Source organism: Paroedura picta, chromosome 8 (genome assembly GCF_049243985.1).
Source record: "Paroedura picta isolate Pp20150507F chromosome 8, Ppicta_v3.0, whole genome shotgun sequence".
NCBI lineage: Eukaryota > Metazoa > Chordata > Lepidosauria > Squamata > Gekkonidae > Paroedura > Paroedura picta.
This window is the reverse complement of record NC_135376.1, coordinates 37,668,427-37,693,009: the sequence shown is the minus strand read 5'-3', so window position 1 is coordinate 37,693,009 and position 24,583 is coordinate 37,668,427. Positions and strand designations below refer to the sequence as shown.

The 24,583-nt window shown below is 43.0% G+C and overlaps 1 protein-coding gene across 4 annotated transcripts in view; it reads right to left on the bottom strand.

Moving 5' to 3' along the window:
- EPHB1 (EPH receptor B1) overlaps nucleotides 1-24,583 on the bottom strand; it is a 416,704-nt gene that overhangs the window by 91,285 nt on the left and 300,836 nt on the right. For 3 of the 4 annotated variants that reach the window (XM_077349124.1, XM_077349123.1, XM_077349122.1), the window contains exons 4-5: nucleotides 14,232-14,387; nucleotides 2,868-3,203 (exon numbers count right to left, since the gene is read on the bottom strand). In XM_077349124.1, coding sequence (XP_077205239.1) covers nucleotides 2,868-3,203; nucleotides 14,232-14,387 — 492 coding nt within the window. Of the gene's footprint in view, nucleotides 1-2,867; nucleotides 3,204-7,208; nucleotides 7,293-14,231; nucleotides 14,388-24,583 lie in introns of those variants that run through there. The other variant, XM_077349125.1, reaches the window with a different exon arrangement.

Below are 24,583 nucleotides of genomic sequence, written 5' to 3'. Positions count from 1 at the left end.
GTGACATCCAAGCGCAAACCTAACATGACAGCCTGACAGAATGCTTATTCCTCCGAGATGAGATGCTAAAATATCTGTGCCGTGTTTTTGTTGTGAATTCTCTCAGGGGAGTGGATTTTACAAAGACTTCCCATTTTATATGTATCATACAAAGCAGAAATTACCATCTCTTTGCTGTAGCCAAGCCAAACAGATTGCCCTCTATTGTTCCTGTCACATGTCATTTTTCCCCCTTTCATTAAGTTTGAGGACAGGGTCACCACCTGGTTGCCAGGACTTCCCCACTATCCACTTAGCTACACATATAGTACATGTACTTTACTGATCCATTGCCATCTGGCCTACCCACTCAAGCTCCACTATATCACCTCTATATTTCAGGAATAATTTATCCAGGATTACTCCTGGTTATTAAACATAAACCTGTGCAGAAAAGATAAAGAGAAGGCAGAAGGTTCCAAGGAGATTATGTCATCAGGAGTGAGTTTCCACCCCATTTGCACTTTTTTTGGCAGAAGAAAAAGGCTATAGAACTGAGGACACTATCACTGTCTGATAATAAATGGTGCCCCCAAAATACAATCACTTAACATTTACTGTTTTCCTTTCTGTAAATAAAAAGAGCACTTTAAGTGTAAAACAAACCTAGAAATCAACTTGTTTTGCCATTGGGATACTCTTTTACCCCAACCTCTGTTTGTGTTAGGGGTTTTTGTTTGTTTGTTTTGCTAAGAAAACAAGGATCCAGGGAAGCATTTAAAGTGGTTTGGAGAGATACAGCTCTTCCTGATAAACCAATGACCCTTATGATAACCTGGCAAATATTTACTTCACTGCCAAAATGACAAGGAGAGCTAGCAAATTATAAATACCAAATGTTTTCTGCCTCATGTGAATATATGCTTTCAGGCTCCGGGTGTTAAAATATTGTGAAATAATGTCTTCTGTCAACAGAAACAGGGTTTAAAAAAAATGGGATGCTTTTTTCACCTCAAGACACTAGATTTTGGCTTGGGGTATGAATATTCTCTAGAGTACTATTTGTAACTGTTTTCACAAGCTCAGCAGTGGCATTAAGGCCCTTTCTGTATGATACAATACTGTGCAATATTACTGTGCAATAACAGTAAAGTTGTGCACCCCGTTCTGGCTTGCATCTTGCAGATTTCGGCATGTGCTAGGATCCCTGTGCAAGCAGAAATAGGAAAATAAAGCATCCTCATGATGGACACTTGCACAGAGCATAACCCAAGCTATTTTTATGTTTCCATAAGATATGCAAACACTGTAAGACAAGAAGGAAACCACTAGTTGTTGCAGAAGATCTCGCTCACGCAGAACGGTGCTTAAGCCTCAGGTGGGTAGCCGTGGGTAGTCAAACAACCTTATTATGCTGTACACTAATTTGCTGCTCCCCTATATGTATGGACTGGCAACTTTCATTTCAATGTATCTGAAGAAATGTGCATGCACACGAAAGCTTTTACCTTGAAATAAAAATTGTTGATCTTAAAGGTGCCACTGGATTAGTGCTTCAGTCTGTTTACATTTTTGCCTGCACACAGCCAGAGCCTGATCTTTTCAAGTATCCTTGTTATTTAATGACCGTGGCTGTGTGATTGGCACGAGCTCTTACTGAACAGTGCTTGTGCCTTCACTGGGGATACTCACATAATCCCTCCCCCTCCACTTATACTTCTTGCAGAGCTGGTTAGGTAGCCTGGCTTGGCTGGATTGTCCAGTGGCATTGAGAATGCACTTAAGATTGAGCCTGACATCAATCCTGACTCTGCATTCTTAGGAGAATCTACCAAAGATGAGGCATAGAGCAAACCTGTCCAAAGTTCTATTTTCACTATAAGTCTGCAGGGTAAATGCCAGCACTGTCCATATTTATGAGGCTATTTAATTCTAATAGTGACTTTTAAAATGCTGTATTTTATCTGCGAGCTTAGCAGATCTTTGGGAGGGGGCTTTAAGGAAGATCAGCATTAACACGCTGTTAGAAAACTCATTTCTCTGTGCAAAGAGCAACAGTGGAGGAGCACTGGAAGGATATCACTGCTGGCCATGATTCTCCTTTAGTAAAAGCTGCTATTAAGTAACTCTTTTCAATTGCTGTCATTCACATGGATTTGCCTACTCCTTCCAAACATTCCTACTCGCGCCTGAATTCCTGGACAAGAAACCCGCTGCAATGGAGTTGGTATAATGTAGAGCAGGGATAATCAACCTGTGGTCCTCCAGATGTTCATGGACTACAATTCCCACGAGCCCCTGCCAGCATTTGCTGGCAGGGGCTCGTGGGAATTGTAGTCCATGAACATCTGGAGAACCACAGGTTGACTAATCCTGATGTAGAGGTTAACAGAGCTTTAACTACAAGCACAGAATCGCCAGTTCAAATCTCACCTCAGCCAGCAATTATCGTTGTGCTTCTTTTTACTGTTCCAATATAAAACTGTCGTAATAGTGTAATGCTTTGCTCGGTTACTAAAAGGACTCTTGAGAGAATGTATGTATGTTAAGCCCTTTGAATGCTTTAAGAAAAACAATATTAATTTCCCAATATCAGGCTCTCCTTTTCTCCATGAACACTTGGGGGACTGTGTCTAGGGACAGAATCATGTGGCAAGAGGTACGGTCAGCAACACCCTGGCCTGGATGACAAGATCTAGCCAGATCTTGGAAGCTAAACTTTATCATCCCTGGTTAGTACTTGGATGGGAGACTACCAGTGAAGTTCAGGGTTGCTATCCAAAGGCAGGCAAGGGCAAACCAGCTCTCCTCGTCTCTTTCCTGGAGTCTTCCACGTCAGGAAGAAAAGCACCTGGAAGCAATTCTGAAACTACTACTAGAGGACTTACCAGCTTGGTTGGTGGTGATGTTCACTGAGACGTGCTGTGGTGGGAAAGGGCTTTTGTTGGAGACACCATTGACTGCTTGGATTTCAAAGGTATATGGCGTGTGGGCCCACAGATTGCTGATGAAGACCCGGGTTTCCGTGAGGCCCAGCTGCCTTGGCACAAACTCCACATTGTCGTCACAGCGGGAGCAGCTACGGCGATCAGAGCGACACTTCTTGCAAACAATGTTGTAGGACACATCATCACGTCCACCTGTCTCCCGAGGTGGATGCCATTCTAGTATAATCGATGTTTCATTGACGATGGAGATCACATTGCGAGGCCCTGAAGGAACGCCTGTTGAAAAGCAATGGCAGATAAAGGCTTATGCAAGCAATTGTCTAGGTATGATAGAACATACAGTGTTTCTGAAATGCTGGAGTCTGAGATGAGGAAGTCTGGACTCCACAAATTTAGAAGCAACTCTTGTGATTGTCTAGTATAGTGCTTCTCTTGAAGATAACTGGGGTGAAGGGAATTTTCCTCCTTTCCTATGATTTTTAAGTTTCTTTACAGCATGAACTTGTACCCCCTTCCCATTCTCTCTGAAGACACTTGTCAGAAAGACTCTTACATCGCACAGAGTTTGACTGATCACTTAAACAGTGAATTTTCCCTGCAAGTCAGAATGACTAGCAATTCTAGGGAGGTTTTTTGCCTTCTCCTTGGTATAGTGGTTAAGAGCAGCAGCTTTTACTCTGGTAAGCTGGGTTTGATTCCCTGATCCTCCACATGCAGCCAGAAAAGTGGCTTTGTGATATTTCCTGATATTGCTGTTCTCAGTGAGCAGTCTTGTCAGAACTCTCAGCCCCACCCACCTTACAGGGTGTCTGTTTTGGGGAAAGGAAGGTGATTATAAGCCACTTCGAGGCTCCTTTGGGTAGTGGAAAGTGGGCTACAAAAAACAACACTTCTTCTTCCTATATAGAAGCCTGGATTGGTTTTTTTGTTGTTGTTATTTTAGTTTTTCTTGAGCCCACTTGCTCAGAAAATGGCATTCTATCACAATTTGAAATTTTCTTTTTGGTTGGTTAGGCTAATTATTATGTATCTAGATAGAATAGTAAGGATATTTCCTTCCTCTTTGTCTTGGCTCACTTATTTGGATCACTGAGAGCTATTTGTTCTGCACAGACCTTAGTGCCTCACAGCACCTGCTTTCTGCATTAGTATGGATTATTTAGGTTGGTTTTTCAAGCGTGGACTTATAACTAGATGTCCCTTCAAGCTGTGATTCTACTAAATTATATCACCCACTGTCCCTTTCTGTGAAAGGCAACTTGCCCATGAATCCATTTTTAAAGTCTTTCCTTCCTTGGCTTTACAGGTCCCTCTAGTTTACTAAAGGTTTCTAGGCTGTTGGATTTGACTGTAGTTGCTAGAGGCCATTGAGTCACACAACACAATCCTCCCAACTCTGTGAGGTCCCTGAATCTTTTTAATAGTCACTCTGACAACCCTACTCCCGGCTCACATTTCCATATTTCCCAAATGTTGCTGACTTTACCCCTATAATTCCTGCCTTTATTTTCACAGGGCTGTCCAGAATATGGCTTAGGAGACCCATAAACTACCCTTGCACCAAAGGTGTGGCTCTGGGGCAGTTCAAGAAGCCAAACAGGAATGCAATTAAACGTAAAGGCATACAATACCCTCCCAAAAAGGAAGGGAATGGGAGAGAGAAATGAGTATGTGGGATGCAACAGCTGCCCTTCCACCCATTTCCTCTTCCAGTTAAATGCTATGTTAAAGTACGGCTGAACGAAAATGAGACAAAGCCCTGTATTATGTCCTAAAATGTGGGGGAATAATGGCAGTGGGTTCTGACCACGGGATAGTTGTGAGAGCAGAAGAAACTAAAGGCAGGGAATAGGAGAAAGATGTGGGAAAGATTTATAGGGAAGGAAGCAGTAATGTGAAAGAGGACAGTGTATCTTATAGCTCTTGATTGCATGAAAATTACCTGAAGGGCGCTGGAATGCTAACACTAAGTATTAAAATGCTTCTCTGTATAACACCAGGCATAAAGATTATCTTTAACCTATCCTGAAGTCCTCTTTCTCCAATAACTCAACTCAAAACCCCATATTTCTTATTAAATTCTCATTTTTATCAATATCTACTTTTCTACATTAACTAGTGGGATCCTACCATAGTAGCCACTTCCCTCTGCTAACTTTCACTAAATGCTGGGGCATCCAAGTACCGTCCAGATCTCAGTTCTGACATCATGTGGACAGAAGGAATCTGGTCTGTTGACATCTTGTCAATCCATCCTCAGCCAGTCTGTGTTGATAGATGCGGTATGCTAGGATGAGAATACAATCTGCAAGCTTATGCTGTTGGAAATCTATGCAAAGCTATACACCACTGAAAGTCAACTACAATCTGCAGGAACCATGTCGTTTTAGACAAATATAACAGAGGTGACATAGTGCACATTTTACAGTATCCCAATAAGTACTATCATTATTAGGGTAGAGGGGAAAAGCCCAAACAGCTACAGAACTAGTGGAAAATGTCAAAAACAGAGAGTAGCTATTAGCAGTTCAGTGTGTCAGCCTGAAAGGATGGATATTTAGTGGGGTCTTTCAAGGGTCTCCTTCTGCATCTGTTCTCTATACAGTTACTATTTATTAGCAACTTGGACAGTGGAGTTCAGAGTATATATATCAAATCCATAGGCAACAGCATCCTGGGAGTGCTTTGCAGGTTAAGTGCAACACCATTTTTATATGAGGGAGTGGGACTAAGATCAATTAATGGAGATTCAATATGAACAAAAAAACCCAGGGTGGATTATGTTGGAAATAAAGCTGCCTACTTAGTATTGGGAAATGTTTGAGATTTGGGAGTAGAGCCTGGGGAGGGGGGACCTCAGTGGAGTATAATGCCATGAAATCCACCTTCAAAAGTATCTATTTCCTTCTACCACCTGAAGAGTAGTTGTAATTTCAGGATATCACCAGGCCCTACCTGAAGGGAGGCAAACCTAGTTGGAAAGAGTGATCCAATGCACACACATATAATGGGATGGCTGAGCAGGCAGCTGTACCAGCCAGGTCTGATTTATCTATTAGGCACAGTACCCACACATAGCGCCTAGGGCCTACAATACTTTTTTAGGGGCCACAAAAATGTTTTGATTTATTTTAAACTCATTTGAATCTTTCAATTGGTATGTGTAGATCAATGTATACTACTTATTGCTGCATAATCTTTATGTGATGCGTTAACCTATTTGTTCCAAACTAACTATATTTCTCGTAGGTTCTTAACACTGTTGGTGTGACATCCTCAACTCTGATATCCCAAATTGTGTGATACCACTTTTCCTGCCAAAATGATGCATGTTCATGTGAGAACAATCGATTTCAAAGCTTTAAGACTATCAATCAAACTATGGAGAACAATACTGTCATGCAAAAAGATGAACAAACTTAAAAAAAAACAGCTTCTGTGAAAAGAAGGGAAGCGGCAGTGGAACAGAACATGGCAAAACAAGGCAAGATCATGCAATTGGGAATTGTGCTTTTGGGGTGGTAAAAAGTAGGGCCTGGACCTAGGAACACCAACAAGTGGTGAAATTACAGCTGATTCAATGTGTGTGTGTTTTTTTTTTAAATATCAGGGCAACATTTACAATACTTTTAAAAATTATTTACAGGGCACAAGCTTTTGTAGGTTATTACCTACTCGATGAGATGCTAATGGAACTGTGATCTGCAAGGTGGAGGAATCAGTTGGTGAATGTTTATGCAGGAGCTTTTCAAGGGATGTTCACTAAAAAGATTATTAATGGCAAAGTTACTCTCTCCTCTTATTATGTGAGAAGCAACGGCAATCCCTGCTCAGGTCAAATTTCTGAGCAAATTCTGAACAAATTCCGGCTCCTCTGTTTAATGTACCACACATCACTTGAAATCAGCAGTTTGAAGATGTCTCCTCTCAGGTCTCTTATTTAATCACATACATCTGACATAAAGAATAATAATATCCTCAAAGCTGGGGAGTGAATATTTTAACCTCTCATCATGGGTTGAGCACAACATTTAGGTGGTGCAACAGCTCCAGGAATTTCAATGTAGGGACAAACCAGCAAGGTTGCCGAGTTCCTTGAGGAAAGTACATTCCTTGAACATGCTGACCAGTCTATTGAGATCAAGGAATATAATTAAGAGGCAAACGTTTCAGCACTGTGCTTGGAAAAAAATGAATCCAATGCAGTTTTGCTGAAACGACCTACCTCTGCTCGAGCCCTTGAGGGTTTTTCGGCTGTTGTCCCCATTCCAAACGCCCCTCTTCCCTTCTCTCTCTCCCCTTTTCTTCATAATTACATTCAGAAAGGCACTTTGAGAGAGCTTCTCTGATCTGTTGCCATGGTTACTGCAGATGAAAGCATTTTGTTAAAATTGCTAGAAAAATGCTATCTTTTAACGAAAATTCCATTTCATTTAATTTTTTTTCCTGTCAGCACAGTTAAAGCATTTGTCATGAGCTATCTAGCAGCAAAAGGTTTTGCTGTGTACACAGCAGAAAGGTGATGTAACAAACGTGATGTCCCAAAGTAATGTCGTGCTTAAACTGTTGTTATGTACACGTGCACGTAAGCCCAGTGAATTTTGCAGGTTTTATTCTCATGGATTTATTCTAAATTCCCTCACACTTCATACCCTCAGCCACACACACATTAGTGTCTTGAGGTTCGGTCCAAATACAACCAAGCCCTCAGGTACCTCCAGTCCCTTTCTTTAAGTCTCCCATTCTTGCTAAGAATCCTTACTATAATCTCTCCTTCTTCTGCAGATTCCCCTGCTTTCTGCAGAGCAGTACTTCAATGGAACATCTTTGGCCCTCACATCTACGATATAGGATAGTCAGTCCCCCTTACTGTTCAGTCGGCTTTTTTATCTCAATTCTTGCATGACCCTTCCCTGGGCCCCTGTGACTCTACAGCTGCGTAGCAAATAGCTAGGAGGGTGCTGGCTGTGCCGTGCCACTTCCGGTTGCAACACTACAGCCAATATCATAAAAGCTTGATTGTATATATCTCCAGCCTCTGCTTCCTGCTTTTAAAGATTATGTCTGAAGCTGGATTATTAAAAGTGATTCTATCAAGTGTAAATCAGGTGCTGTCAAGCAGAAATGGTGAGCCCTACATGACAGGTACTGATTTCAGCCTCCTTATGAGTTGCATCCAGCAGAGTATTTCTTCTGGCAAAAGAGGGGCAATTCTTAGCTGATTCCCCCCCCCTCCTATGGCAGATCTCCAACTCCCTCCTCATGGTGCTCCTGGAAGTCTCATGTCCCTGAGGAACAGCATTTGAGTTACAGCAGGAAGAGGAGTAGGAGAAATCTCACTTTGCTTCTGGCTATCCCTTCAGTCACTGGAGATGTTGTGCAAGGTACACTCCTGTGCTTTTGTGACTGCTAGCCAAAAGATAGTATTGCAAACTGTTCCAGCTGGACTTTCCCACCATAAGCCATAATCTTCAAGCCAGGCCATCCATTGTAAGAGGTGGATGCAAAGCTTACAGAACTGCTGGCTGCTCTAAATAAAAGCAAATTGTCACTGAGGGAGACTACGGGGTCTTTTCTCTGCTTGGTAGATCCTCAGATTCTCTCTTTGGGCTGTTACCACCACCACACTTCTGGCCTGACTCGAGGACTCGAACAGGCCCTGCGCCTGTTATTCTTTCCCTCCCCAAGGTATTTGTCCATCATTTGGCCTCACTAGACTGAATGAAAAATATGGCAAAATGCCCATAACCTCAAAGAGATACGAGACTGGACACCATGACTGGCCATGAAGGGTGAGGGAGAGGTAATTCATTCGGGGTTTTGTTTAAAATTCCTTCTCTCTGACATGGAACAAACGTACATTAAAGGATCTCAAAGCAAACTTCAAAATCAGAATTATAAAAAGGGCATGGGGGGAGGATGTGATTTATAACAACATTTCTGACACTGTCTTATATAGAGCTGCTGCAGCCACCCAGCAAGGAGACAACAGACATAATATTTTCCCAATGGGATTTTCCAGCAATTTACCCTTTCCCCCATTTGTTGTCCACTCTTGATTTACTGGTGTAATATTGTCCAGCATATGTAAGCACTATGCTAAAGCAGAGCTAGGGGCAGACAAGTCCTCCCTCAGTATCACTGAACCCTTCCTAGCTAGGATTTATTTAGGATATTAATCCCAGGTAGCATCATGGTGTGAATGCAAGTTAAAGAACTGTCTTGTGATCTGTTTTCGATACCAAGACTATATCTTTAAAGAACAAGTTGCTACCTTAGCGTTATTGTTAATGAGAACAGGGAATACAAATATTTCAAACATATATCTGCATCCCATGATGTACTTTTCCCTGTGTCATGAAAGAGCCGGAATCCAACCCCCAAAACAAAGACACGCATTTAGGAGAAGTATCAGAAGGTATAGATCAGACAATCCCCAGTGTCTTGTAAAAAACAACAACAATGAATGGCAGGCTTTAAATCTTGGAACATTGTCTTTCTGCTAAACACTGAGAGAGAGAGAGAGAGAGAGAGAGAAAGAGAGAGAGAGAGAGAGAGAGATGAAAGAGAGATGAAAGAGAGATGTATTATACAAGGTATAATACAAAGCAGTGACCTCAATAAATCATTTAGTTCATTCTAATAATAGGACAGGGTTGGACTACTTCATACATTAAAATGTTCCTGCATGGAACAGGAACTGTATGAGATGTGCATGTAGTTCATAACATGGAATGATCACAGATGTGGATTTTTCAGTGCTCCATGTGCTGGATGTGCCATCTGTCTCTATTTACCAGGGACAGTCTATATTTTCTGGGAAACCACTGTTCCTGTTTGTCCTTATTTCTGCCTTTCAGGAAATGACTCGTTAAAATGTCATTAGTGTGAGTAGCTACAGTTGTCATTCTTGAAGGTTTAGCTGCCTCTCCGGGGTCTTCTCAGTTAAACCACTGAGAGAGAAGTAGATACAACTTGCCATCTAAATGCAAGCGCGTGAACTACTAAGGTGTCATGCAGAGCACAATCTGCCATTTCATGACTGCCCCTGCAAGGATATATTTGGTACTGTTGCTATTGGCCAGGAAATGAATGCACACAACAATATTAGGGTCTATGTTTCAATGTATCTCACATTTGCATTCTAATGAAAGTCACTTCAAAAGGTCCAGAGTCACCTCAAAAGGTCCAATTGTTGTGAATCTGCCTAGCTCAACCATTCCTGCAGTGGAAAATCCTTTTCCCAACAGAGGTTTCCACCTTTGGGGAACTGTGCAAGACTGCTACATGGCAAACATAGACATGGTCCTGCTACTGCCATGTTTCGTGCCTGGTCTTCCACCTCTTCTACCAACTGCACTCAGCAACTCCTTATTCTTTAAAAAGTGCTGTTCCTTGCCAACCTCTATCAGTCTCTGAAGCAACCTCCTTGGAATTGGCTCTCCTCCGTGTCTTGGTCCTTCTCCAACCCTCCTGTTCCTCCTTGTAGCCCTTCCTCCTTTGGGTTTGAGTTTCTGCTGATCTCCAGCCTTCACATTTACAGACAAGACCTACCCCCTCTCTGCAATGAGCTATGCAGGCAATGTCAGGGCCCTGTATCAAGGCAAAACCAGAACAGAAGTGAGCAGATCACTGCAGTCTGGTGAGATGAGAAAGAGGATTTTGTTTGCTTTTGGGGGGGGGGGGGCAGGGAGAGAGAGAGAGAGAGAGAGAGAGGAGAGAGTTGTCTGACTGTTAAGTTGGCCCCTGTACTGTGACCTGTTCAAATGTGGCTTTACTGGTCAGATCAATAAGAAAAGATGACTGAACAGCTCTTACTGTATAGCTTGAAAAATGTACAGCATTTCAAGGCAGAGTACCCTTCAATGGTTTAGCTGGGATTCTTCATGCAGTCAAATCTCCATCTGATTCTCTTTTTAGCATATGAAAGACAGGATTTCTTTTAATGGATGTGCACATGTTGAACTGGTCTTATAACTGGGTTTATGCATTTGCAGTCAACTCCTTTTTTAAGAGATTTTTTTCATGCTGTGTCAGTTACCTAGATAAGTGTTGAGTTATCCACATGACTAGCTCACTATGTGCAAAACCACCCAAGTCACATCAAATTCACGCAAAATGGTCCCTAATGAGATGCTACTGCTGCCCTACTTTTCAGTAGCTGGCCTGTGAAAATCGCAAAAGCGAAAAGAAAATTGTGCATATTGAGCCAGCTGTGGAAATGCCATTCCCACTCAACTGCAAAGCTCTACCTACCAGGGTATACCCTGAAAAGGCAAATACATGTTTTTATTACACCAGAAAACAGCAGCACCCACAGATACACAATACTAAATTTATTTACTCCTATGATACGTAACAACTTGGAAACTGAACAGCTGGCACCTCAAATTAGAACATTTTAAAATTAAGCTTTAACGAGAAGAAATAAAAATCAACAAATGGACTTTTTTATATACAGTACTCCTCAAGTGAGGCATACTGTAAATCAGAGATATAACAAGAGGCAATAAAAACAGATTTATTTACTACTGCACTTCCCGCTATCAGTGATCAGGCAGAATATGGAAATTAATCTCTATTCCAGACACATATAAGGCATCTCCCGTAACCATATGTGTATTGCTACCTACAGGAGCATCACAACAGAAGGGAATATGCTGATGTGGGACTATAGAGGAAAGCAGAAAAAAAGATCAGCTTCTTTCCTTCGGCTGAACAGAAACCCACTGTGCAAGCCTAAGGACACATCCTGGGAGTAATCCCCATTGAGAGATACTTGCCAAGGAGTAATCCCCAATAAGATGACCCAAGTAGGATTCTGAGGAGACATGCTTAGGATTGCTCTTCCAGTAAACACCCCACAGGAATAACACAATTTTGCAAAATGTTATTCACAGGAACTAAGCAATTACTGCTCAAAAACTGCTCCCATTTTTCTTCCAAATTAAGCTCTATTTTATTTTTATTTATTTATTTTAATTTATATACTGCCCTCCCCGGAGGTACCATGCACAGCATCTAAAAGGTTATATATCCTTATCCTGCAGCTCCTGCCCTCCACCCCTGGACTCTAGCCTCTTTGCTCTCAGACGCACCTCAATGCCTGGAGCCAGCAGTAGGCAAGAGGAGAGGGCCCTGGGCAAAGGGTCGTGGTGGAGGGCCTGCTAACGAGCTGGCCGGGCGGGGGCCCTGTCAAGGCCCATTCTTAGGAACTGGCTTTGAAGCTAGTTAGAAATAAAATATAAGGCACAATTCTTAGGTAAGGTAATCATAATATATAAGGACTAGGTAAATTGAGAGTCCATCTTTAGTCCATAGACTCATAAGAAGAAGAAGAAGAAGAGTTGGTTCTTATATGCCGCCTTTCCCTACCCGAAGGAGGCTTAAAGCGGCTTACAGTCGCCTTCCCTTCCTCTCCCCACAACAGACACCCTGTGGGGTGGGTGAGGCTGAGAGAGCCCTGATATCACTGCTCAGTCAGAACAGCTTTATCAGTGCTGTGGCGAGCCCAAGGTCACCCAGCTGGTTGCATGTGGTGGAGCGCAGAATCGAACTTGGCATGCCAGATTAGAAGTCCGCACTCCTAACCACTACACCAAACTGGCTCTCATTGAGTCTCATAAGACTGAAAAAGTATAGAAGGCCACTCAATCTTTTCCTAAAGCAGGATTATCCATATACAGTCACTACTCCCCACAATCAACTTGAAACACGATCTGGGAGAGAATGTATTTCCTAGCTCTCAGCCCAGATCATCAGTAAACCTTATAAAATCCAAACTGATTGCCCACCCGCTATTGGATTGGCCTTCTCTGGGGGTGTGCACCAAGAGAAATGGAACACTCTACCAAAGAGGGCCAATCAGTTCAAATTGCACAATGTCAATGATGGCCCAACAGCTCAAATTGCATGCAAATAAGTCACTCCCTACCTGATTCGCCCCCCCTGAAAATATTCCCCCAATAGGAGATGGTTCTCAGCCAAGAATAGCCCACCCTGGTATGGCTCCCAATCAGGAGGGAACACTCAGCCAGGAAAGGCTAATAACTGATCAGCTCTCAGCCTCCAACTTCCTGGCAGTTTCAGAAGTTTGCTGGGTAGAAGAGGAGCCAGCCTCAGAGCATGCTCTGCTGCCAGTAAGTTGCCCTGCTCTCCTGGCCTCTTTCAACTCACAGGACATGGGGAGGAGGAAACAAGCTGCATTCTGGGGTAGCCTCTGCATGCCTTCTGGAGGGGTTGCTGTGGAAGGCCCATAAATGGCCCTCTGGGACCAAGGATAGCCAGGAAAAGCCTCTACCCTTGGAATGTTTACTCATAAGTAATACATGGCCCTGCCTGGGTGGAAGAGGAACCTCCTCTTCCTCAGAGCATGCCCAGCTGCCAGTAAGTTGTTCTGCCCTCCTGACCTCTTTCAACTCAGAGGAAATGGGTGGGGGGAGTGAGCTGCCTCCTTGCACAGTCTATGCATTCTTTTTGGAGGGGGGAGGGCTGTGGGACACCTAGAAACAGTCCCCTGCCAAGCCTCTGGGACCCAGGGCAGACAGGAAAAGCCTCTGCCCTGGTAGTATTTACTCATGAGTTAGTCATGTGAGGTTTGTAATTTGCAATCTGAGAAGGGAGGAATGCTTTGGGGGTAACCAACATAGGCAATTGCAGCAGGGAAAATAATGCTGATGTGGGTGGGAATGGGAAGTTGTGTATTTTCCCTTTCCTGCAGCCTTCCTTGCTGGGCCTTTGGAAAATGTGGGGTTGGATGGGAAGTTGAGGCCGGTGCTGACCTGTGTTCAGGATAGGAGGGCCAATTCCTCTCCAAAGCAGTTGTTTTCTCCAGGAGAACTGTTTCCTTCCTTCCTTCCTTCCTTCCTTCCTTCCTTCCTTCCTTCCTTCCTTCCTTCCTTCCTTCCTTCCTTCCTTTTTCCCCCTCCTCTTTCTTTCTCTATCTCATCCTGTCTTTCTTTCATCTTCCTGAAGGTTTCCAGGCCCCCACTCGGAAGCTGGCAACCCAGCTGGTTGCTTATAGCTCTTCTTCTAGTTTTAACTATACTTACTGTAAACACCATTTTTATGTTGGAGACAGAGGATTAAGAGTGCCGTGGAATTCCCAATGACAACTAAAAGTGACCATGTCATGAAGGAACAGCAGATAATTCTGAATGTCATCTACTAAGCCCAATTAACAGGAAGAGTAATGGATTCACTGAAGTAAAACCAAACACTGTTTAGAGAATCTTTCACTCTATAGATCCTCAGAATAGAAGGTTGTGGCTTGAACGTTTTCAGCAGCAAATGTTGTTTACTCACTGGTGCATGCGATCTCCGGTGGGTCCGAGTCAGCCCGGTAATATCCATTGCGGCAAGTGCATATGGGAGCAGCTTCTGACGTGGAACGACTGTTGGGGGGACACTGAGTGCAGATACCTGCACCTTGGTTTGCCTTGAACATCCCTGCTGGGCATGCTGGAATATCATGAGAGAAGGAAAGAAAACAGTCAGGTGGTCATTGTAGAGAAGATGAGAAGAAAGCCATATTGGGTTGCATTTTATCAAGCTAAAGGTAAAGGTATCCCCTGTGCAAGCACCGAGTCATGTCTGACCCTTGGGGTGACGCCCTCTAGCGTTTTCATGGCAGACTCAATACGGGGTGGTTTGCCAGTGCCTTCCCCAGTCATTACCGTTTACCCCCCACCAAGCTGGGTACTCATTTTACCGACCTCGGAAGGATGGAAGGCTGAGTCAACCTTGAGCCAGCTGCTGGGATCAAACTCCCAGCCTCACGGTCAGAGCTTCAGACAGCATGTCAGCTGCGTACCACCTGTGCCACAAAAGGCCTCTTTTTATCACGTTTTTATTTTATTTCTTTCTTTCTTGGATTTTTATACTGCCCTGCCATACAGCTCAGGGTGGTTTATGTGTAACATCACGGGGTGATACACTGAATGACCTAAACATATAACATAATCAAAGTAACATCAACAATAATCTAACAGTGGTTCTAAACATTTAGAAACCTTGTGGAAAACCAGAAGACAGAACATTTGCAAAAAAGTTGTGCGCCAATTTTAAAATAATCAGATGGCTGCGGGTAGGATAGCATTTTTAACCATGTCATGCAAGTTCCTTTACATTTGCAAGTTACCTGCTTCACAAAATGAATGCACCACTGTTGGTGCAACTACACATAAAACACAGCAGCAACAGAGCTTTACATAGCAGAGCTCCCCACAGCTCCACTCCTCAGTTCCCCTAGCCCAGGGGTAGTCAAACTGCGGCCCTCCAGATGTCCATGGACTACAATTCCCAGGAGCCCCCTGCCAGCGAATGCTGGCAGGGGGCTCCTGGGAATTGTAGTCCATGGACATCTGGAGGGCCGCAGTTTGACTACCCCTGCCCTAGCCCAAGGCCCCTTCCATGAGGGCTTTCCTCACATAAATCTCTAGAGACTTATTGAAAAAAAATAAAACCTGGAAATTCAGAGACATTTCTACACCTATAATGGCAACATTATAACAATGTTACAATATTCTACGGTCATTTTTTAAAACAAGAGTTCTGCAGAGGAGGTGGGAAATGGTTGCTACAGGGGCTCAGGCAGGGAAAATGGCTGCCATGAGGGCCAGAGCGTCTCATTTATCCTCCCCACAAAGCAGCCATTCAAGCTTTATTGTGATCTTTTCCAAGCCTTGGAGAAAGCAGATTTGAGAAAGACAAGAGTAAAGCCAAGAAACCCAGAGGTGCACTAATACACCATGATGGTTTGGAGAAATGGAGGATAAAAATACTTCCCCAAAGTTTGGGGCAGATAACCTGTGCAGAAGCCGTCCCTGAATTGCCATGACTTGAATTCAGTTCTCCTTGCTGCAGTGACACAATAATCAGTGAAAGCCTCCATGGACTAGCACTGCCTTTAGCTCACAGCTGCGCTATGTAGGCTGCACGTGCAACCAATGTTGAAAACCCTCAAAGCACTGCCCTGGTGCAATGCACATTCACTCTAACATGGCAGTATTGAGGTCAATGACAAGTTACCTCCAACAGCACTATCATGTAAGAAGACAAGTTTTTTAAAAAAATGATGAGTGCATTGCTAAAAAACATTAACACAAACAAAAGGCATTTTTTTCATTCTTTCAACTATATTAGGCATGGAGTGTTGGCTGTGGGTTCACAAAGGAGTAAAAGGATCACTTAAGGAAATGTGAAGACATCACAGGAACTGAATGAATCTTTTAAATCTTTTTTGCCACTCCTACCTAAAATTGTTGATCTTCTAGCCAGATTACGTAAATTGTCATTAAAATTGGCCTTTGTACTAGAGGAGCGAAAAACCAAAACTGGTTGTGAAGATCTTCCTGGCGATCAGATGAAGTTCAGTCTGGGTAACTACAACTTGACAAACAGTGGCGCAAAAAGCAGTACCTTTAAATATATGCTGATGAGAGCTGAGCAAAACTGAGAGGGCAAGAGACCTTGGAGCTGTAGCAGACAGTTCAACAAAAATGCTGACTCAGTGTACAGCAAAGGTGAAAAAAACTAAATCCCTTGCTGGGGATTACAAGGAAAGGGACTGAAAATAAAGCAGCCAATATTGTAATGCCCTTATGTAGCTCTATGCAGTAGCCACATTTGGAATCCTGTAAAGATCTGTATAAGAGATACTGCAGAGCTGGGAAAAGTCCAATCAAGAAGAACAAAGATTTGAATCACTTTTCCTGTGAAAAAAAGGTGTTAAGACGATCAGTTGAGCGAGAAGATGCCTGGGGGGGGGGGTTAGTGCATGGTGGAGATTTATAAATAGGGATGGGCATAAACTGGGAAAATATGTCTTGGTTCAAGGTTTGGGGCATGCCCAGTTTGCAAACTATGAACTGTCACGAACTTTTAGGCGTCAAACAAAACAATTCGTTTTGTGAGATTCACAACCTGGTACAACGTGCCCGCTTGCAGGGGAGCTACAGCTGACTCTCGTTCACCTACCTGGTGAGGAGTGGATTTACGAGATCCAAGTAACAATAAGAACAAGAAGGCTCCCCCTAGGAAAATGCTTTCCAGGGAAATGACAGATGCTTGTTCAGGAGGTTTCCCCCTCCCCTCCATCTCCAGTTTCTCTTTTGCTCATCCCTTTCAAATGACTCATGTTAATTTCAAGACGTCCCCCCTCTTGCCCGCATTCCTTTGTGTTCCCATTATCTTGTACTGAGCTTACATACCCACAGAGAACTCTCGGCTTGGATTTCTTGTGACAATGCGCTTTGAGATTTCTCAGTTCTTCTAAGCTTGCTTTGGCTCAGTAGTACTGGATTCTGCTGGGCATTCTGTACACTGAACTGGCTGTGCTGGACTTGCGAAATCCGCTGTTGCTTACCAGACTCAATGTTTGGTGCCTAGCCAGGTTGGTGCTAGGCAGACCAGTAAACATATTTTATTTTATTTATTTTATTCACATTTATATACCGCCCTCCCCCAAGGCGGTTTTGTGGAATGGCAAATCTTTTTGGTGCTGATCTACAAGGCTGTTTCAGATAATCCATGGGAAGCTGCCCACTAACTACAGGGGTTTGCTGAATCACCTTTAACTCTGCAGATTTAGAAAGTTTTTGGAGCTAGAGATCCATGCCCATGTAAAACTGCTAATACTAGCCACAAACTGTCAGGATAGGATTACTATCAGAAGCCCACACTACACACACATAAATAACACATTCCATGAGGTTTGTGTCACAATATTCAACCACCTCTGTCCAGCAATAACATGAAATTATTGCCAGCTATCATGACTCCAGTAGCCTACCACAACAGTCCTCTTAACACACAACTGCCTGCATCACAAATGACATTGCTATTTTCAGTCTAATTGGCACCTTTGACACATGAGCAACTCTTTTGCAGGCAAAACTTATTCAAGCCACTGAAGAAGCTGCTTCCAGGTTTCAAACTCGGAGATGCTAATGTGCAATGATATAGAGTGGGCCGAGGGAGATGGGATATTTGTCTTAATGAGATGGGTGAGCCGAAATGGGCTGTTGACATGAGTCCAGCATGAAATCTTTATATAATAGCTGGTTGTCTATGCAGCTGTAGAAGGGTGGGGGATTTAGAAGCAGAAATATATTTATAAAGAAAAAATAAAGTTAAGAAGCATTAGTTTGACATGGAATTGTCTCATCTAATCATATTGATGGATGATGCGCCATTAAGGACGGGAAAAATCATATAGCTTACTTTCACTTACACAGTTCTTTTCCCTTTCATTGGTTGTGAGTATCGGATTTGCATAATCACTGCATGGAAATATGCTTTTGCATGCAGAATATTCTAAGCTGTGTGTCACCAACCAAGATGGGTTACGAGATTTTCCAATCCCTGTCATGACAGGTAGATGCAGAAATAGCAAGGGGAGAAGGATAGAAAGAAGAGACAAGAGAACAACTTGGAGACTGCTACTTAGATTCATCCTTCAGGAGTTCACTTTGTTTTCAGATCCATTTTCCTCATTTATTTGGACTGGCAGTACACCGACGACAACAATAACCGTAAGGGTCTTTTGATTATCTCCTTAAAAACTCCACCCAGGGCTAATGCATTTCAAGGCCATCACCTTCTGAGCTTATTCAACCAGAAGCTACCAATTAATCCATAAATAGGAAACTTTCTCCAGCAAGAGGTATAATAATGCTTTAATCTTTGCCAATGTGAAGATTCATTAATCAGCCAGTTCTTTTTGGCTTGTGACTCTAGGTACACATCCCCCTCCCATCAATCAACAAAGAATTGCTCGCTCCAATATGGGTGTCAAAATGTGCAGTTCGAAACTGAATGGGCTCCCCCCTCCCCCCCATTTTAGTTACTCTGTGAAAATACACACCATGTTGCTGCAGAATAGAGCTCAGGGTTTCCTTCTTAATAGCATGTGTAATTCAGAAGGAGAAAAAAAAAGGAAAGACCCTGCTGAGCTATCCAGAAGGGCAGAAAAGAACACTGACTGAAGTATTTTGCAAAGAGAAAGCAGACTGTGCATTTGTTATGGTAAGAAATAGGAAATCCTGACTGGAAAGGAGACAGGGAGAAGGAAAAAGCCAAGACTTATTAATGCAGCCCATCTAAAAGTGCATCAGTTCTCCAAACTCTTACTTGAGACACCCCCATAGTAATAGCTCAGACTCTTTTAATAATTGAGTTGGAACTGGTGACAAAGTAGACAGACATTATTTGATGGCTTAAGGTGTTCTTGACCATATTTTGTCTTCTCAGAATATTTGGGATGAACTGCAGTAGATAATAGAAATGACTGGAATATTCAACAGCTTCCAGATTGTGGTCAACGAAGAACACAGAACTGCTGCTCAGATTAGAATTTGTACGAAGTTCTCTGTACCAAGAGAACTTCATATATTTCATCTCAATTCCTTATAATTTTCCCAATTCTACTACCACTTACCACATCTAAACTTATTCAGGAGGGGCTAACCCAAAACTACCTCCCCGTTTAGTGGGTGACTATGTAGAAATACCTAGATGCAACTATTTGCAACCAGTGTGCTACTGTGCACCAGAATTTGTGGATATGGAAATTCTGTTGAGTGTTTTCCTGCTTTCCCTTCACCTGCATCGCTCTTTTGCCCGGCTCCATGCCCTTCCATGAAACTCAGCTTGAGAAAGAGCGATAAAACTAGGCTAAATTTGACTGACTCCAATGCCTGGGGAAGGGCTAGCACTCCATAATCACACGGAAGACGGTCTAGTCCATAGGGATGTGAAGGGGAAAAAGGGAGAGCTTGCAGAGGAAGCTACGAAGGCAGAAATAAGGTACAGACTTCATATTAAACTATGTTTTAAAAAGCACCAGAGAGAGGAGACTTGTTCCTTTCCCTGCCAATTGTTTTCCTACTCACAATCACCCCTCCCCAAACTGTTTCCACCCACCCTGACTTGTAGAAGCATTTGAAAGTAAGATATAGTTGCCCCCAAGGAAAAAAAATGTTCTAGACATCACAAACTAAGTATTTGCTGCAGAGTCCTGCTCATGCCCCACACTATTATACTCACTGCCCTGCAACTTCTGAGGGAATTGGGACACGGTGCAGGCACTTCCACATGTCGAAAAAAATAGCGTTACGCCAGCGTAATGGCATAGCACTAAATATTATTGTACTTCCAGCCATTCCTCACCTTCTTGCTATCTCACTGTAGTCTGTCGCCTTTTTGCACTTCTTACACTCCACAAACACGGCTGGAAATGGTGGAAGAGAGCAACGCGGTTTATACGCAACTCTCTTCCACCTGTCAAGCAAGCCGGGCAGCCAATCCCCTTTCTCCTTTTTTAAACATCCCGCAATGCCCGCCATTTAAAAAAAAATCAATAGTTCTCCATTGAACAGCCTATGCATTTAATCATAGATGCATTGTGCTTTTTGTAATGCCATCCCATATGAAATCACAAGTCTTGAGTAATTTAAAAATTAATCACATTCCTGATTTTTTTTGGGGGGGGGAATGTAGAGAGGCATGCTTTGTGTGACAACTTTGAGAAAAAATTCTTTTTGCCTTTGCCTGCACGCTTGCACGCCTATTCATTGCTCCAGGCAATTTGCTTTAAAAGAATCTCATCCCCCAAAGAAGGGAGTGAGGCAGGTGTGAGGGCAGGACACTGGAGGTAGAGATAGTGCTTCTTCACCTCCATACATTTCTTTAGCATAGTGTGCTGGTTGTCCACTGGGGAAAAGTGCTTTTAGTTTGGGGAATCCACTTTATGCGATTACCCAACTAGCGCTTTAAAATGGAGGATGTAGCCAGCTGTTTGCTGCCTGGATGCCGGATATTGGTGACATCATGCAGAACGGCTGGAATATAATGAATGCCTAAGGTAAGCATTTCACTATATTTAAGGGGTGTGGAAAGGCCCTGCAAGTAGAAAAAGTGAAAGCTGAATTTTCCAGGAAGAAGCAATCTCCAATCTCCAGGAAGAAGCAATCTCCAATCTCCAGGAAGAAGCAATCTCCAGTTATTTTCTGTCAGCAGAAACTATGGCTTGCTTCTGGAGTCTTTGTTCTCCAGCCTCCAAAGCACAAATCCAGGCCCATCCTGCTATTTGAGAAACCAGGTAGTAGCCCTTATGACAAGTATGATGTAGGCAAGTGGCAGCCAGTAGAGAGATGGCTTAGCTGACACCACTCAGTTGTATTCATGGTTGAGCTCTACAGGGGATGGGGCTTAGTAGATAGGACTTCAGAGCCCAATCAAGGGTCCCAGTCCATGAAGGCCACCAGTCTAAAGGCAGATGTGATGCATCAATATCAAATTCCCTGGGGAATTCATTCGTAGCCTGGTACTAACACTGATTATTCCCACTATTATTAACAAAGATGTCCTGTTTGCTGACACACAGATCACCAATGACTTGGATCCACGTGTGCAGTTAGAAGATTCTGAAACAACACAGCTGAAGACTGTATATACATGGAGGTAAACCCATACAATGGGGAAGGGTTAGGGATGGGCACAAACTGGCTCATGAACAAATGCTTGTAACAAATTTTGCCTGGTTCATGGTTTGCAAACTACAGTGTGTGGCGGGTCAACTGGCATGAACTTTCAAGTGGTTTGTGACAGTTTGTGAATTGATACATTTCTAGACAATTTTCACTGAATAAAAATATTTCCCAAACTTCAAAGCAACATAACTTGGAAAGCACATAGAGGAGCATCAAAGAAGGTCCCCTGAGAATTTGTTGACTCTAGGATCCTTGTTGACACAGGATCCATTTAATACACTCCTGAACCTGCACTTGTCTTTTATCCACAAAGCACTTTCTTGGGGATACTTTAGGGCAGTGGTCCCCAACCCGTGGGCCGCGGCCCGGCACGCCTTGGCACCGGGCCGCAGCTCCCTCTCCCTGCCCCCCCGCAGTAAAAAACTTCCCAGGCTGCAAGCTTGCGGCCTGGGAAGCTTCTTACTGCGGGAGGGGGGGAGAGGGAATCAGGGCCGCACCCGCGCATCACGCATGCACGGGCAGGCAGTTGTCCTGCCGGTCCCCAGCCTCAAAAAGGTTGGGGACCACTGCTTTAGGGGGTGGGTATAAATTAGACCTTGTAACTCCAATCCTCACCAACCTTGGAGAGCAAGTAAAGGAGAGTCAGCTGGAGTTCATTAACAAGTTTGTTGTCTCTAGCTTGCATAGGGTCTATTCTATTTATGCCAATAAAGGTTGTGTGTCTGTGTGTTCATTCTATATACTCCTGAAACTCCTGAATCTATGCCTGTGAGTTCCCCAGAAAACACTTTCCTTGTGGTACCTTCTTTGGAGGGCCATAACTCGCACCCCGTAAATCCAATTCTCACCAAACCTGGATAGAAGTTGAAGGTTGAGAAGACTCATATGAAGATCCTCAATACGTTTTGTGTCTCTAGAATGCTGAGGGGCCATTTTACCACATGAATCTCACGAACCAAACTGGTTTATTTGGCACCCAAAGCTTCATGATGGTTTATGGCTCATGAACTAGAGATGCCAAAAATCACAAACCAAAATCTCAAACCAAAAGGTTTTGGTTTTAACCTTTAAGGCTTTACGTGGTCTGGGTCCTACCTGGCTCTTCACTCTGTGGGTACGGATTGACTGGTTGTCCCGGGCCCCCGGGATAAACGCCTGGCCTCAACCAGGGTCAGGGCTTTTTCAGTCCTGGCACCAACCTAGTGGAATGAGCTCCCGGAAAAGCTTAGGGCCCTATTGGAGTTATCAGCTTTCCGCAGGGCCTGCAAAATGGAGCTCTTCTGACAGGTGTATAGTTGAGGCTAGAGCGGTACCCAGTGTTGCCAGCTGAGGAGCTCTAAGTTAAGGCCAACTAGGCTCCTCGCTCCCAGGTAGAGAGAGAGTCTGACCCACGGTGAACGGGAGATTAGCTGATATTTTTTACTATCCGCCATCTTGTTATGTTATTATTCTATTTTATTATGTTTTAAGGGGTATCTTAGGGGATTTTATTGTATTTTACTGATCTGTAAACCGTCACAAGTCATTTGCGAGCAGCGGTATATAAATAAATTTTTTTTAATGATCTGCATTTTCCCAGTTCATGCCCAGATTGTGGGCAAAATGAGAATTTCTCTCAGCCTCCCTATACACTGTAGGGGAAAGAGAAAAGGTGAGGCCAATAAAAGTAGCAAGCAGACTATTCAGTGAATCCCAAGGATTACAGTTCAGGTGAGTCAGATGGCATTCATTAAAATAATATTACAGTTTTAAGGTTTAAAACAAGAAATTCCTAAAACATTAAGAATGTATACATTTCAGGATTTATTTTCTTTAAAAATGTAAGCATTACTATAGATAATAATTTAGTATAAAATCCCAAAATGCCCTGAAAAGGAAAAAAATAAGAAAAACATATTATTCACATGGACAAGAAAGCTGAACTTTCCATCATCCGAAGATACCCAGCCCCTTCATGAATGGATCAAATCTATCCCTTTCCTCTTCCTAGTTTCTCCCTCTGCTTTCCCAAACACTATCTCTGAAGGTTTAAGACAGCCTTTCTCAACTTTTTTACTGTTGAGAAACCCCTGAAACATTCTTCAGGCTTTGAGAAACCCCAGAAGTGGTGTTCTCATGCAGAATATGGTTGTGAAGCATAGTTGTATACACACCCATGTAGAGCTCCTCCCTTTCTCACTCCCTCCAGGCCCATCATTGGGCATTGGGGGGGGGAGCAGGTCAACATGAACATATACAGTCATATCACAATAAATGGTTACCAAATTTAAAAAATGTATACAAAATTAACTTCCACCCATTTGGTAAACCCCGGGCTGTCAAGAAACTCCAAGATTTCAAAAACCCTGGTTGAGAAAGCCTGGTTTCAGCCCTTCATCCTGGGATGCAGTGGGAGGGAAAGTTGAAAGAAGGGAGAATACAGATATCCTCCTGTTGCCTGACAAAAAATGGAGCAAAAGTTCATGCAAAGGAGGAGGGAGATTTCTGATACCCTCTCTTTTTGCAGCAACCCCTTCCTCCAACATGTCAACAAGTCTCACACCGTCGTGTTTTTGAGGGTCCTTCAGATATGGACATTCTGGAGACATGAGGGAAGGAGAAGGCAGACAAAATTCCCCTCGTGAATATCATCCAGTTTTGTAAGAACTGGAGTCAATGCATTATCATTGGCAAGAATTTTAAAAGAAGAAAATCCTAATATTTCAGGAACCCATAGATTGATTCTGTTTTAATAAAGGGGAAAATTGAGGTCATGCAAGCTGCACATTTCAAGGACAATGAAAACGGAGAAAGGTATAGGATAGGTTTGCAGCCTGATGCTGGAAAGATGCACAGATGGATGACATTCACTATTCAAATATCATGAAGCATCAACTTGAATGTGACAGAATTTTGCATTGTTTCCTAAGGAACAAGTAGAGGCACCAGAGGAGCTTTACAAGTTGATGGATTTTTTATAGGGAAAAAAAGATATATCTCCAATTGAAGAATTCTTCACTTTTAAAAGTTCAGAAGTTTTTAATGTTTAAAAGAAAGGCTTTTAGAGTTTTTTGGAGGGAGGGAGAAAGTTGAAAATTTCATTTTTTTGAAAGTACATATAAAATATACATTACATTTTCATTTTAAAAACAGCACATTTTGCATGGAATCAATAAAAATATTTAA